The 15,525-nt window shown below is 43.9% G+C and overlaps 1 protein-coding gene across 2 annotated transcripts; it reads left to right on the top strand.

Annotated features, from left to right (window-relative positions):
* Positions 1–852: 852 nt before the first annotated feature.
* LOC146435078 (scavenger receptor cysteine-rich domain-containing protein DMBT1-like) lies at positions 853–8,114 on the top strand. 2 transcript variants are annotated; one of them, XM_085064656.1, is made up of 11 exons: positions 853–1,366; positions 1,711–1,740; positions 2,122–2,166; positions 2,885–3,038; positions 3,453–3,667; positions 4,477–4,524; positions 4,953–5,103; positions 5,452–5,663; positions 5,925–6,097; positions 6,758–7,143; positions 7,722–8,114. In XM_085064656.1, the coding sequence occupies exons 1-11, from the start codon at positions 1,165–1,167 to the stop codon at positions 8,005–8,007; spliced, it is 1,902 nt and encodes a 633-aa protein (XP_084920782.1). In that variant the 5' UTR covers positions 853–1,164; the 3' UTR covers positions 8,008–8,114. The 2 variants fall into 2 exon arrangements, with proteins under 2 accessions (XP_084920782.1, XP_084920781.1); XM_085064655.1 differs by having other exon boundaries at positions 4,950–5,103.
* Positions 8,115–15,525: the final 7,411 nt, after the last annotated feature.

Here is a 15,525-nt window from a genome sequence, read left to right as displayed (position 1 = left end):
TATTAATTCTGATTATAGGTTTGGTGCTGTCATCTGATCACAAAAACACCAGGAAAGAGATCACGTTTCTCCGCGGTGCCACAGCCCTGTCCTGTGGGACACCTTCGATCTCTTAGTGCCACCTGGAGGCTCTCCATCAGCCCTAGCAGGGAAAACCCTTCCTGGACCCAGTTATCAACACTGGCTGCAGTTAGCAGCATGGTATTGATAAAAACAGTGGTGTTGGAAGTGGAAGGGAACAAGAGGTAGCTTAGATATGGTGGGTTCACAAAGAGTTTTGTTAATGAAAGAAAAAACTGCTGAGATTTACTAAAATAGACAGAAATCTCCTGGATCTAAAGTTTATTGGCAACAAATTGCTAGAGATCAAAACAGGGTTTGAGGAAGTGTCCTGTTCAACTTGCCCTGTTGATCTTCACATATATTGTTCTATTTTTTCTTTCCTAACCTAGTTACAACTACCCCCCCAACAACAGTGCCCACCACCACTTGTAAGTAGAATTTATCAGATTATTACTTTATATAATAGTGATAGCTTTATGTTTTTGTCATTGTATTTATTCTTGGGAACAAATTAGTATGAGGAGAAAGCTCATGTTTTCTTTAGGGTGGGGCTGGGGATGTACATGAGAAGTAAACTATCTGGGAGGCAGGAATTTGGGGATGGCTCTGCCCTCCAGCAACCAGCCTCCTTGCTAGAAATAAAAAGATCTTCTGTCACTTGTGACGTTCACTGGGAGCTTGGGGGAAGGGTAGAGAGCACTGACAGCTCCCAAAAAATGTATCCTAATTCTCTCTTTCTTTCTTGTGTTTTTTTTTCCTGCCTGCTCTCCTCCACAGTTGGAATTATAGCTGATGGTGAGTCTGTCTGCCAGGGTTCTTGTCATGGTCTGGGGACAGGGATGGGACATGCCTGCCCCTGCTGCCCCAACCTCTCCATCCCACGGTGTGGGAGCCCTGGGCTGTGCTGCAGGTGGATGCAGCTATGCCCAGAGAGAATGTGGAATGTCACTGCCTGGACCCAGAGCACTGCCAGCCTGACCAAGGGGTTTGTGTCCCTCAGACTTGCCGGCGAGGCTGAGCGGTGGGCCCAACTCGTGTGCTGGCATCGTGGAGATCTACTACTTTGGCGGCTGGGGGAACGTGTGTGGGGATGGCTGGGACATGCAGGATGCCCAGGTGGTGTGCAGGGAGCTGGGCTGTGGCTCAGCCCTCTCTGCCAGGCACTACTTCCCCTCGAGCGACTGGACCTCCTGGGTGATAACCCAGGTGAACTGCAGGGGTGATGAGAGCTACTTGTATCAGTGCCCCTACAACTCCCAGTACTACGACTGCCGCAGTGGACATGCGACTGTTGTATGCTCAGGTGGGTGTCTGCAGCATTTTCCTGAAGAAAACACATCTGGAGGTGGTGTGAGGTGGGATGAAGGCTGTCTAGCCCTTGCTTCATGCTCACAGGGCAGCAGCAGGTTGTGGGTCCATGTCCCTGATGCAGGGGGTTGCATTTCAGAGGGAGCCTCAATCTCATGTTTGCAGACTGTGCCTGGGAAATCCGGGGTTTAAGCGACCCTGGGTTGTTGAGAGGGATGGTTTTCAGTCAGGCCATCATCCCCATGGGTCCCTCCATAACTTTCCATGAAATTAAAGTATATGCACCAAGGGGACCCAAGCAGTCCAAATGTCTCATACCCTCTGTTTTTCTCCTTCCAGACTCAGGAATGGCAGTGTCTCAAACAACAGGTAACCAGAGATTTCTGTGTCTATATGACTTTTCCGTGCAGTGTTCTGCCTCTGGGAGGCTCTGTGTAGGCTGCACTTACAGACCCTGGGTAATGTCCCTGACACTCAGGGAGATGCAGGATTGCTTGGGAACCTTTGGGACTGAGCAGCCACTTATTCTGTGGGAGAGGTTTGGCACTGCTCTTCATGGTGCCACAGTGGGGATGCCCTTGAGCAAGTGCTGGGGCAGCTGTCGCTGCAGCCATCTCAGTCCTGCCCTATTCCAGTGCTGACTGTGGGCTTTGGGTTTCACTGGGGTTCCCTTTGGAGAGGAGGGGCTCTCAGCAGGATGATCCTCTTAGGCACAATACTGCTTGCTCACTTGCTTCTCTCTCCCTGCAGTACCAGCTACTTACACACTGAGTTTCCTCAGGACAGAGACTACAGGTATGTCCAGAGGGGCTATGGAGTAGCTTCGGCCCTCAGTTATCCATCACAGAATCACAGGAAGGATGAGGTTGGAAGGGATCTCTGGAGTACATCTGGTCCTACCCCCTGGCTAAAGCCGGATCAGCTAGAACTGGCTTCTCAAGACCATATCCAGAGGGCTCTTGGCTATTTCCCACCTCTGTGGGCAACCTGTGTCTGTGCTCAGCCATCCTCACAGTGAAAAAGTGTCTCCTGATGTTCAGAGGGAATCTCCTATGTTTCAGTTTGTGCCCATGGTCTCTTGTCCCCTCACTGGGCACCACTGGAAAGAGCCTGGCTTTTGGAGAGGGTTGGCTCTCAGCAAGCTGCTACTCTCAGGAAAAATGCTGGGAGTCAGCCCTGCCGATTTCTCCCTGCAGCACCAGGCACCTCCAGCTCAACTTCCCCTCTGGCATTGACCAGAATTAGGTCCAGAGGAGTAAAGGGGCCTGGTTATCTCCTGCCCCAAGTGTCTCACTGAATGTCCAGCCCCATGGATTTGGGTTACTGTACAAGCTGAGCACAACTTGTGCCCTGGGCTGGGGGGATGCAGGGATGATGTTTCAGGGTGTCTGTGAGGGAGGGTCTCTTTGGGGCTGTGGCAGAACCTCCTTCGTGGGGCCATGTCTTCTCTAACAGATTCCAATGATGGCATAAGAGCTCTCTGCTCATGCTCATGCTCTTCTCTCTTCCTCAGTAAACCCTCCCTGTGGTGGCTTACTTCAGGCATTGTCTGGCTCCATCCAGAGCCCAGGATACCCCAGCTCCTACCCCAACAACGCCCGCTGCGTGTGGCGCATCCAGCTGTGGGACCCAAACCGCAGAATCCAGCTCCGGTTTACAGATGTGCAGTGAGTCCAGCTGGATGCTCGGGGGTGGCTCTGTCCCCATTGCGGGGTCTTGGCTGGGTCTGCTGGGCTGAGCTGGGAATGGGGCCAGGTTGTTGGGCCTTGCAGCTTGGGCACAGCTCTGTCCCCACTGCAGGTCCTTGGCTGCCCAAGCTCTGGGCCGAGGTGGGAACGGGGTTGGGTTTTTGGGTCCTGCAGCTCAGGGGCAGCTCTGTCCCCACTTCAGGGCCTTGGCTGGGTCTGCTGGGCTGAGCTGGGAATGAGGTTGGGTTTTTGGGCCCTGGAGCTTGGGTGCAGCTCTGTCCCCATTGTGGGGTCTTGGCTGCCCAAGCACTGGTCTGAGATGGGAATGGGGCAGGGTTTTGGGCCCTGCAGCTCTTGCAGCCTGTGGTGCAGACAGATCCTCCTCTCCTCCAGGCTGGAAGGCAACAGCTGCACCTACGATGCCATCGAGGCGTATGATGGAGGGTCCCCCCAGGACTTGCCCCTCGGGTCTGTTTGCACAAATGACCATCGTGTCTTCTACTCATCTGGGAACCAGCTCACCATCCTGTTCCGCAGTGATTACAGCGTCACCAACAGAGGCTTCCAGGCCTACTACTCATCATTTCCTGCCCTCAACAGCACTGTGGGTAAGACCAGAGCTATCCTTTGCCAGGGCAGAAGCTCAAACTTAGTCACAAAGAGCTTCTGGCACCTCTCAACACATTATGGACAGCCAGACCCTCTGGCCCCACTGAGAGGCATCCTGGCTCAAGGGCATTTTTTAGGACAGGATGGCCATGATGCTGCTGCCAGACACTGTTTCTTTGCCTGGTGGGCAGGAATGGGGCTCTCTCCACCTCCCCCAAGGCTGCCACTGAGCTATCATCAATTTTCCTGGCCTATGCTGTAGGCAGAGGAATTGCTCATCCCGGGCACACTCCTTGATGCAGAGGCCAACAGCTACTTCTTGTTTTGCCAAAATAAAGAGGGCTGATGTACACAGCCACAATGCAGTGAACTCTTTTTGTCAGCCAAGGAACGGTGGAGGAGCAAGCCTGGCTGCTGCTCTCTCTCTGCAGTGCCAGGGTCCCTCTGGATGGCAGCAGGACCCTCTGCTCCACCATCTCCTCCTTCCAGTTTGGTGTCATTGGCATCTGATCCAGTGATGATCCAGAGCGGCTGAGGGTCCACTCTGTCCCATCCTGCTGACAATCAGCACAGGTGATCAAGGCCCTGCTGACAGGAGCTGTTGCCCATGCAGAACACGAGCTGCACTCTGGGCTGGTGGGTGGAGGGGGAAGGCTTGGAGGTCCAGCCACACAAGGACCTGCCATGCACCCCAGAAATGGTTGTGGGTGTTGAGTTTCAGTGTCCCAGGAGCCCTTCTGAGGAGGGGTGATTCCCAGAGGGCAGTTTCTCTTAGCCAAAGTGCTCACCTGCTGCTCTGTCCCTACAGCTCCTGGTCCTTCCAACTGGACAACCACCCCATCACCCCCAGTGACAGGTAGGTTTGGAAGACGTGGGTAAGTTCTTCACATTTGTGAGTTGGATATTTATCAGCATTCTTATCTTGAAACAAAGCAATTTGATTTTTTTCTTCTCTTCCCTTTGGTCATTAGCAATTGTAATAGGGGGTTCCTCTTTCAAGGAACAGCTGACCTCCAGAATTCCAACCTCAAAAACGGTGCAGTTCTGTGGTAAATATTTGTGTCCTGCTAGTGCAGGTACTGCAGATCAGCATTATAAAACCTATTCAGTGTGGTTAGCATCTCCTAACCTGAATTCAGATGTATATGAGCCTAATGGAGAGACTTCTGAAGATGGTAGAAGTCACTGCCTCTAAATTTTAGACATAAACTCTGCACAGACACATTCCAAAAGCAACCCTAAAGATGCATACATATCTTTTTATTCTCATATTTTTCTCAGCAGAAGATTTTTCTTGTGGTGGCTTGCTTTCCTCTTCATCTGGTACCTTTCAGAGTCCATTTTACCCCAGCAATTATCCAAACAATGCCAACTGTGTGTGGGAAATACAAGTAAAGAACAACTTCCTTGTCACACTTGTATTTGAAGATATTCAGTAAGTAAGAATTTATTACTTGGGAAAATGAATGTATGAGACTGACAACTTGGACTTACTAAGCAAAGGCCTACTTGATTTCAAAGATCTTTTTCAAAGCTTTTAGTACATTTGGAGAGGAAAAATGTGTTCATTTTTGCTTATTTAGTCAAAAATGTGGCTGGCACCTACTGAGACAGAAATTGGAGGCTGTAGCTTCTGTTCCAAAGATTTGACAGTCATATCAATCAAAGGTATTCTTCTGCTATAAAGAGTTAATCTGAGTAAAAAAACCAAACCAAACCAACAAACAAAAGGAAAGAACATAAAAATGAAACTTTTAACTAAATAGTTACATTTGCTTCCCAGGATGGAAGGTGGCAGATGCCTCTCTGACTACGTGGAGATCTATGATGGGCCCCTCCAAACATCTCGTCTCCTTGGGAGGATTTGTTCTGGTTATTATCTCAGATACACGTCTTCTGCAAACCTGCTGACTGTCCGCTTTCACAGCAACTCTCGATACACTTACAGAGGGTTTCAGGCCCACTATTACTCCACTCCAGCTGGCGATAGCACCAGTAAGTTGATTTTTAAAGCAGAAATCTGCTTTTTAATTATTTTCTAATTTATTGATTGTTAAACTCGTTAATGTGGTTTTAAATTAGATCTGCAGTGTTCTCATGGAGATTCAAGTCCCTGGTTTGGATTCTGATCTCCTTCAGCCATATCAGCTGCTTCTACAAAAAAACCCAAAAGATATTGTTTATTTAATTCACTACTTACAACCTTTTTTGGTCACTTCACTGAGCTTGTAACATATTTTCTTTGCCATCCACTAGCACTGCTGTGTTTGCCAGACTACATGCACGTAGTTGTGAGCAGACACTTCCTGCAGTCCCATGGCTACTCTGCCTGGAATCTCACCCTGAACGACCCCTTTTGCACACCCAACATTACGTCAGAGTATGTGACATTCAACGTTCCCTACATTGGCTGTGGCACTGTCAGAGAGGTAGGACTGAAGGTTTCAACAAAACGGGCAAATACTGGGAGGATATAAAAATTCAAAAAGAAGAATTTGCTCTGAAAACCAGCACAAATTGAGGCCTGTCTAGGATCTGCAGAGACTGAAGTGTCATGGTGATTATGAGTTGCCTCTCTTGAAGGATAAGGTTTATTAGCATTTGCACTTCCTGCCTCTGCTGGCAGACCATTCCCTTATAGCCTGTTATCAATCTCCTAAGGAGTAAGCTGTGGAAGGATACAAACACTTGGCATTTTCAAGGTCCCAGGCTGAGTGTGATAGTTAAAAAGGTCTCAAAACTTTCACTAAATATGACTAATCATGGTTTAGCCAGATTTCAGCTTAAATACTGTGCTGGACCTGAACCTTCACATATCTAATGTTGTACAGGCTGTATGTAAATCAGTTAAGTCTGCATTTAATGTGAGTAATTTTCTAGAGGTTGTAGGCACTGATTATCACATTGAGATTACAGATTCTTGTCTTGAGAACAGAAATTACTAGATTCAGACTTTTCCATGTCAGACTTTCTGGGAAATAATGTTTTTACAGTGCACATTGCTGTAAGGATACAGCAAAGTTTAGAATGTTTAATAGGGTACTTGACTATATGAATTAATTCTGCATTTTATTTTATGTGCCAAACAGGGAAACAACAACACAATCAGCTATTCCAACGTTATTAGAGGGTCCTCTTTTAATACATTATCCTCAAGAAACAGAAATCTTCGCTTGCGTGTCAACTGCAAGATGCTCCAGAACACATGGGCACAAACGATGTATGTCGCGGACGACGATCTAGAAGTCAATGAAACTCAGTATGGCAGATATGATGTAAACCTCACGTTTTATGACTCTTCAGACTTCTCACGGCCAGTGTATGACTCACCCTACTATGTCAACATCAACCAGAGCTTGTTCCTGGAAGCTTACCTGCACAGCTCTGATCCAAACCTGGTGTTATTTCTGCACACTTGTGTGGCATCTCCCACCAGCCACAATACTACAGGAGGTTATGCAATAATCAAGAATGGGTGAGTTCCTATGTATTACAATTATAGATAGGACTGCCTTTGAACTCCTGTATCTCTTTTTTTTTTTAAATTTAATGAGTAATGTGAATGTGGCACACCTTAATGACAGATTCTAACTAATTAAAAGACAAGGGCTTTTCAGGGTTTACTGGGAAAAAGGGGATGGATTGACCCAGAACATAACACTCACACACACCACAGCTTGAAATAACAAGTAGACTAAATGGCTGTGACCGGTTCACCATGGATGACTATTATTATTATCATTATCATTATTGTTATTTTTAATAATAATAATAGTAATAATAATAATAAAGAGGTAACAGTGACACATTTCAGGTAAGGTTAATTTACCTTCAGAAAGTCATACAAACACCAGGTATCAGACACACGACAGACTGAGGAAAGGTAACGTTATTCAATTCTGCCAAAGAAGGGCATTTTGGTTTTCCCACTTGCAGCTTTCTGAACCGTATTCATTATGTTAAAAATTCACTTCTCACATCATGTGTTTTATTGCATGTAAATGACTGACTACAGTGTGTATTCATTAGATGGGGGTTTTTGTTTCTTTTTAGGTGTGTTCAAGATCCCACCTATGCTACATATTACTCACCCTACAGACACGTCCTCCGGTTTACATACAATGCCTTCCGGTCCCTTCGGAGCAATCCAGTGGTTTACCTCCAGTGTGAGCTGGTGGTGTGCAGGGCCTATGACTATTCCTCCAGATGCTACCAAGGCTGTGTTAGGAGGTCCAAGAGAGAGGCAAACTCTGACCTAGAAAGTGTGATTGTTGTTGCTGGCCCAATACAGCTTTGGCAACCTGGTTCTGAGATTAGCAATGAACAGGGATCTGAATGAAAGTGTCTCCTTTGACAGATAGCATCTTTAAATGACAATTGAATTTTGGAAGGATCTATGCTGTTAGATTGCTAGAAGCTCTAGAATAAATAGAATGTGCTTACTGACTCGTGTCTCTTAATCCCACTTCATATCAGTCATCTCCACATAACAAAAATTCCACTTCAGCAGTTCTATAGGGAGTCAAATTTGTGATCTTTAAGCATTTTGTTCATTGTTCACTTTCTGGCTGGTAAAACTGAAATGTTTAAATTGCAGTTTAGGTTCTATAACCAAGTTCTATTCATGTACATCTGAATCTGGATGTATAAGTGTGTAAGAAATCAATTAATCTAGAATAACATTTTCCCCCATCTTTTATGTTTTGGACATAACACAATGAGGGATTAAACATGACCAGGTCTTTCCATCTTTCCCAGAGCTGAATTATCTTGTCATGCAGGAAAACATGAATTCAGCTGCTGTTCCATCTGATGTTTCTCGTGCATCATTTAATTATTGCTGTCAGCCCCTGGCAGTTCATAGAATCATAGAATATCTTGATTTGGAAAGGACCCACAGGGATCATCCAGTCCAACTCCTGTCCCTGCAAAGCCACTCTAACAATCCCACCCTGGGGATCCCTGGGAATGTTGTCCAAATGCTCCTGGAGCTCTGGCAGCATCAGGCTGTGCCCATTCCCTGGGGAGCCTGGGCAGCGCCAGCACCCTCTGGGGAAGAACCTTTTCCTGATATCCAACCTAAACCTCCCTGACACAACTTCAGGCCATGCCCTTGAGTTCTGTTGGTCACCAGAGAGATTGGTGCTGCCCCTCACTTCCCCTCACGAGGAAGCTGCAGACAACAACAAGGTCTCCCCTCGGTCACAGTTTTCACTCTTGTTGGGTTTCTTCTGAAGCATAAAGTGAAGAAAGTAATTCCATACCAGATTATGTAAACCTTGGTAAACACCTGGTCACATCGTCTGAGTAATTTGATGGATTGAGCAATTTCCTTGCATTAAGGAATTCCATTGATGATTCAGGATTAAAATCCAAGCTTGACAGGCTTTTTGTGGTGGCAGCTCACTTCATGAAATGAGGTGGGCTTGACATAAAAACTCAACATTGAAGCAAGGCAAAAGAACAGGGAAAGTTTAATATATATAATGAGTCTTCTCCATGTCTATATCAAATCTTAAATTTAGGGCAAATTGTGCAGTCATTATAGTGCTCTTAGTAAATGCAAATGATTATTACTAATAACTGACATCTACTCTCATATTTTCTTTTTTTAACCAAGCTTCCCTTAAGTGCTCCACCAAATCTTATTTGAAAAGGCCTGTGCTAGCATTTATTTCTCTTTCAAGGCTGCTGGTCACTTCAGTAAAAGCCCATGTTATTCTTTTCCTTAGCTCAAGTTCTTGGTTCGAAATGACACCCATCTTGCTACACTGTAGGGTGGCAGCTACAAGGAGAACAATGGAATAAATCAATGGCTATTGTCTTTTTCTTGTTGAAGGGATGACTCATCCATCCTTATGACAAGACAGTAGATTCACTGTGTTATTGTATTCACATGGACCAGGGAACACCAAAGCCAGAGTTGTAGCACTGTGAAATCCTCAAGAAAAGCATATAGGTCAAGCAGGGGATGAGATGTATGAGATTCTCGTAACAGATAACTTGCAAACACAATGCAGAATCTTTTGAGAGTACCTGGAACATTTCTATAGATCTGATCTGTTCTTGGACCATATCAGTCTAATAAATCTGAATATCAAGAAAACCATAAAAATGTATTTTAGATCCCCTCATTTTAAGATGTCTCCAGCACCATTCCCCCTTTTATTCTTTCCATTATATTTAGATAAATTGACCAATACAAAATTCATCTTCTCTAACAAAGAGATGCTTGCTGAAGTGCCTGGGTTAGTCAGGCAAGCCTTGCCAGCCAGTGCCTGCCCATGAATTATGGTACAGCCAACTTCTAGGCTCTGCTCTCTACACTAATTCTGGGTAATTTATATAACAGCAAACACAGCGTGGAGCCCACTGGGCAGACCTTACCCCTGCATCACTGTCTTTGAATGCTAAAGAACAAAACTGCTGCTTGGCATGGCATGGTCATGCCCCAGCTGTGCCAGGCTCTGCAGGAGGGTGTGGCACAGTCTGGCTTGGCCTTTGGAAGTTTTCCAGTGTGGAGGCTGAGGTATGTTTGCTCTCAATATGCAGCATCATTGTGAAATTTATAAACAGAGTGCTTCACTCGAGCAGTGAGTATTTCAGTAAATAGCTGCAGGATGGATTTTGAGAAGTGTGTTGGAGGCTGATCATGCAGAGGTTAACGCAAACATTTAACTGACCCAGTCATTTAGAAAGAATTTGGGAGAATAGTCGTCGTAGAAAAGTTATGCAGATAACTTATTTAAACAATTGCTAATTCAAATATTTAATTTTAATGGTTTCTCTTGGCTCACAGTTAAATGTCAATACATAGTTGCCATCATGCAATATTTAATACAGCAATATATGTGTAAAACTGGTTTCATTTACTGTGGCAAAATTAACTAACTTCTTTTCCCTGTCTACAAATTGTTATAGAATGCCTAGTAATGTGGGGGGTAAGGTGAGATGTATTTATAATTGGCATTGCCCACTCATTCAGTAAATGCTTTTGGCTCAGATGATTAGATGGAGGGCACCGCTCACACCATAAGAAGCACACTAGTAGAAATTATCTGCCCAATTAGGTGGGGGAAAAAGTAAAATGTGAAAGTAAACAGCACATATTACACTTTGCATTCTATCTTGCCAAATGTGTGATTCAGAGAAAATAAAACATGCAGCTCAGAAAATTAAATTATGTTGCACTGAGTACTGGACTGCAGATAGGAAAAAATTTCTTTTGTTAATTGGTAACTTTTTCTTTGGTGCAGATTTTAATTATTAAAACTGCACATTTCTAAGACAAACTGCTTGATGCTTTTAGATCTTTGATTAGGGCAAGGAAGAATGCAGTAAGTATTAAGAAGTTTAAAGATTTGTGATAGATACAAAAAAAATCATCTAGTTCTACTTTAAATGACAAATCAAAGCATACATTTTTTTATACAAAAGGTATAAATTATTTGGGCCTTGATGAGAGAAAATACAAAATCAGTAATACTTTTTCATTATCTTTGGGTTTTTTCTGGTTTTTAAGCTTTGAAAGAAAAAAATCCTGGTAGAGACAAAGCATGGAGCAGCACAATGCAGACTTCTGCTTTCCAGGGAATTTATGGGAAGACTTTGCATGAGCCGGGCTGAGTGGGGAAATTATCAAAACCACTCTTGGCTAGAAGTGTACTAGTATGTTTGGGAATCAAGACCTTTAGTTCAGCTGGCTAAGGATGAAAAACATTACGTAAATTTAATGTGGTTTTTCTCTCCCTTAGAACCACAGGTGTTTCTCTGCACATAAAAAGACTAGAAACGCAAGTACTGTGAGACATGGTATCACAGTCACATCACAAAAAGGAATTCTTACTGTATTAGCTTTTGAATGTCCTTAAACACAATACATATAGAGATTTAGTGATAATTTTTTTAACTTAACTAACATTCCAAGTAAATATAGTTTATTATTTTAAAAGTAGTTTTATTCAGCTTTTTCTTTGCATTTCTGTGTTTAACAAGAAGAAAAATTGCTTTCAGATAATTTTTGTTAAAATTTTGATAATTTCTGGCAGATATATAGGATGAAAAAAATCCTTGACAAAGATGTAATATTATGGCCAAAGAATTAGTTTCAAAGCTCATGGGGTCATTTAAAGGCTTCAGAAATATGTCATTCCTGTCAAGTTGTGAGAAGAAAGGAAGAAATATGGAGACTGGCTAAAGGCAGACGTGAAAACACATTCTCGAAAAGAGCTGGAATGGATAAAAGCATTTAGACAAAATGGTACATAAAGGTCAGTTTTAGCTTTCTAGAAAAGGACTTTGATATTTATTAGTTTGTATCAGCTTTAGAGCACCATAAAAGTTGAGAAAGACATAATAAACAGCTTGGTGTCAGGAAGTAATAACTGTGAAATTGCTAAATGACTGATTTCTTTTCTGTTTGTTGCTTTGAAATAACTGTTCAAGCAGATAGAAATGCATATTGCTTCCCTCTATACTTCCCTTGGGTTCATATGAACATCATAAAGCAAACAGCAGCAACAGAAAACCTCTGATGGACACTCTATTTAGAGCACCAGTGGCTTTTCCTGCATTTAGGTATTTTTGCGTGTGAAGAGTTGACTTTCCTTGACCAATTACCTTTGGCAACTGGCAGCAGCATTTCCTTGAAATTTTGCGAAAGAAAATGATTGATCAAGGGAGATAGCTGAGCTTTAACTGCCAAGGAAGGCGGCAACCTTCCTGGAATGGAAAACATAACCCCCTTCCGAATTATTAAAACTTTGAAATTACGGGACTTTCAGCAAAGATCTGAGAAAATTAACAACAATTCTTTATTAGTATTTATAACAAGACAACCAAACAACAACAAACAAACCCAGAAACCCAAAAACAGTCTTCCCTGGGCTGTCACACACCCTCCCTTTGGTGCAGTTACAGTCACAGCCAGCAGGGGCACTGTTGGCTCCCAGCTGGGCAGGTGTGATTATACCCCCGAGGCTGCAGGGGGCGCTGTGGTGTGAGCTCAGCCACCTCTGCACGTGGCAATGGCAGCTCGGGCAATGGGGGACAGAGAAGAAAACAAAAAATTCACAAGGAGCAGCTGGTATGAATGCGACTCTGGGTGGCAAACTGGTCTGTAGCAGTTGCCTCAGAGCAGTGGGCTGGAGCAGCAGAAGTGAGCACACCTGGGGTGGCAAACAAAGTGGAGCAAAATCCTTGACTATGTGGCAGGAGCAGCATGGGGCTGGGTGGACCCAGGGGTGTTGAGATAAAGTGTAGCAGAAAACTCCAGGAGCAGCAGCAGTAAACAGCGGGGGCTGGGCCACCCCAGAAGGAGAGAGAAGGTGGAGCTGGGGTTGTGTATCTCTGCACTTCCCAAGAGAAAACCCCCCAGCCAGCAAGCTCACGCCCCAGCTAGGAGACTACAGCCAGCAGCACCCCTACTCCACTCCTCCCCATCAGAGCCACATCTTTTGTCTCTTAAATATCATCATTCATAGTCTCTTAGGCAACAAATGGGAGAAAAATTCCCTGCGAGGAGAAAAAACCTAACCTTCAACAGTCTTTTTATTTATTTCTTTCTTAGCCTGAAAGAAAATGACTGATCAATAAACATAGCAGAACTTTCTATTGTGTTTAATGGCTCTATGTGCCACTAAAATTGACAACTCTGATTGGAAAATTCAACAGTTTGAAAGTTAATTTTTTATTGAAATTGCATAGAAAATATTTGGGTTTTAATCCAACTGTAATCATATAATTTATTGAACACTTGTTCCTGTAAACAGCTGACCTCTGAAAAAACGTTATGAGTTAATTGAGGCTGCTCTCCTTGGACAAACTTCTTTAGGTTTCTCGTCCCTGATGTCTTTTGATTATGGTAAGACAAATTTTATCCCATGTATTTTATCTCACTGATAGGTGGTCAGGAGCCAAGGCAACAGTTTCATTTATTCCTGCTGTGAGAACCTCAATGGATTGCCAGGAATTCAGTCTGATAGGTCACGTTTTTTGCAGACTTTTATGGCACTTTATTTTGCCTAAAACTTCCTGCTGCTCTGATCTCAGTGTGTGAAATGGATAAGAGAGATAATCTGAGGTAGGTTTTGTAGAGGACGTTGGTACATTTTAGCCTCTACATATCAAAGGTGCCTGTTATCAAGGCAAAGGTCCTCATAAAAGTTAAAGAACACTTACTGGAAGTTCCAGAAATGTACCAGTAAGCAGAAACTGGTGATGTCCGGAAAGAAGCCTGACAGCCAAGTTTGTGGTCATGAACTGTGATAGCAGATTTAATTATTGTGGATAAATTTAACCACTGTGCATTTAGTCCTCCTCTATTCTTGAATCTCCTTGATATCATCCAAAAATTTTCTGTTCACAGTGCCTCAAACCAACTATGGCTGGAAGTCCTGGAGATCCTCAAGTCCATCCCCTCGCTCAAAGCAGGGTCAAAGAAAACAAGTTGCTCCGTGTCCAGTTGCTTTGAATATCTTGAAGAACTGAGGGATCTATAAAATTGCTGGGCAACCTATTCCACTGCTTGTCCACTCTCACAGTGAAATATCCCTTTCTTATATTAAATAGAGTTTGTTGTGCTTCAGTTCATATCCATTGCTTCTCACCCTGCCACCAGGCACCACTGAGAGGAGTCTGCCTCGTTTTTCAATAATTTAGAGGCAGGACTGTGACCCCATGGCCCCCTCCCAGTGACAGTGTGTGGTCATTCCACTGAGCACATGGTATTGTTTTTGCACTTGTCAGGCAGTCAGGAGCAGTAGAGCTGTGAATAGCAATGTTCAGGCTTCCATTTCTTTCTTAACATCTGAGTACAATCAGTTGTATTTACCATTGTCCTCCAGTTTGTTTGCTCTTCTCAGCAATGGTCTTAACAGCGTCTGATTCTGTGTTTGGACTCTGGCCTTTTGTCTTTCTTTCCTCTATTCAAGCACTGTGAACCTTTGCAGGAAGAGGATTCTTTATTCCCCTTGTCTCTAGACCCAAGCTGTGCTTTTCTGCAGAAGGAAGGTTGGAATACTCCAGCAGGAATATTGAGTTGTGTCCAGCTATTGCAGTTTAGTTGTAGCTGGTGTGGTGGCCAAAATGAACAAAGAGATACAGCCTGGATGGAGTGTAATGAAAAGAATATTAGACTAATAAATCCTGTTTTTAGCTGATCTCTATGTCTCACCAGGTGAGCAGAAACACTGGAAATGCAATATAATGACCCCAGCAAACAGGACTGTGGGCTGTTGTGCCCCCAAGTGACCTACAACTCCATTAAGACTTCACATAGACCAACCAAGGAAACCAGCTCAATAGGATTTTTGATTTTAATTCATTCTGCTTTTCCTTTTTAGGAATCGTGATTCAAGGGGTTGAAGGGAGTGTTGCTGGCAGATGTACCTGAGGACCATAGCTACAGATTGAGGGAAGACACTGGTAAAGCAGAGCAAGCTCAAGAGAGGCCTTCAGGTGAGGTCCACTCAGGCTATGTTACAAGGAGTTGGCATGAATTTACTTTTGTTTCCTGACATAATCCCATTTGTGATGTGTTGTTTGTGCACAAGTAGCTGGGAAACAAGCCTTCCATTTCAAATGGAGAACTAAAATATACACATTTATGAGACCAGGACTCTCTGCTGAAGAATTTACCAGGAAATCTTCTACAGATTAGCTGCCTCATCCTGCAATGCGTTAAGGTCTGCATAATCAAGCAATTACCTATAAGCAGTAAATACATAAAGTGGCAGTGATTGAGGCAAAGAAACACATATATTCAACAGTTTGGTTCCAAAGGTAACACTGGGCCTGCACATACAGTTAAGATAATTTATAATAAAGGCATATCCTGGTTTTGGCTGGCATAGAGTTA

The sequence above is a fragment of the Lichenostomus cassidix genome, chromosome 6 (genome assembly GCF_008360975.1).
Source record: "Lichenostomus cassidix isolate B80296 chromosome 6, HeHo_3.0, whole genome shotgun sequence".
NCBI lineage: Eukaryota > Metazoa > Chordata > Aves > Passeriformes > Meliphagidae > Lichenostomus > Lichenostomus cassidix.
This window is presented reverse-complemented; position numbering and strand designations above follow the sequence as displayed.

What these genes read in the sequence shown, in the direction of transcription:
- LOC146435078 (XM_085064655.1), top strand. Translation starts at nt 1,165, where the DNA reads ATGCAGGATGCCCAGGTGGTGTGCAGGGAGCTGGGCTGTGGCTCAGCC. An exon ending in TGCCCTCAACAGCACTGTGG is followed by an intron (nt 3,668 to 4,476) that starts GTAAGACCAGAG and finishes CTGTCCCTACAG; the next exon opens with CTCCTGGTCCTTCCAACTGG. An exon ending in TATGCAATAATCAAGAATGG is followed by an intron (nt 7,144 to 7,721) that starts GTGAGTTCCTAT and finishes GTTTCTTTTTAG; the next exon opens with GTGTGTTCAAGATCCCACCT.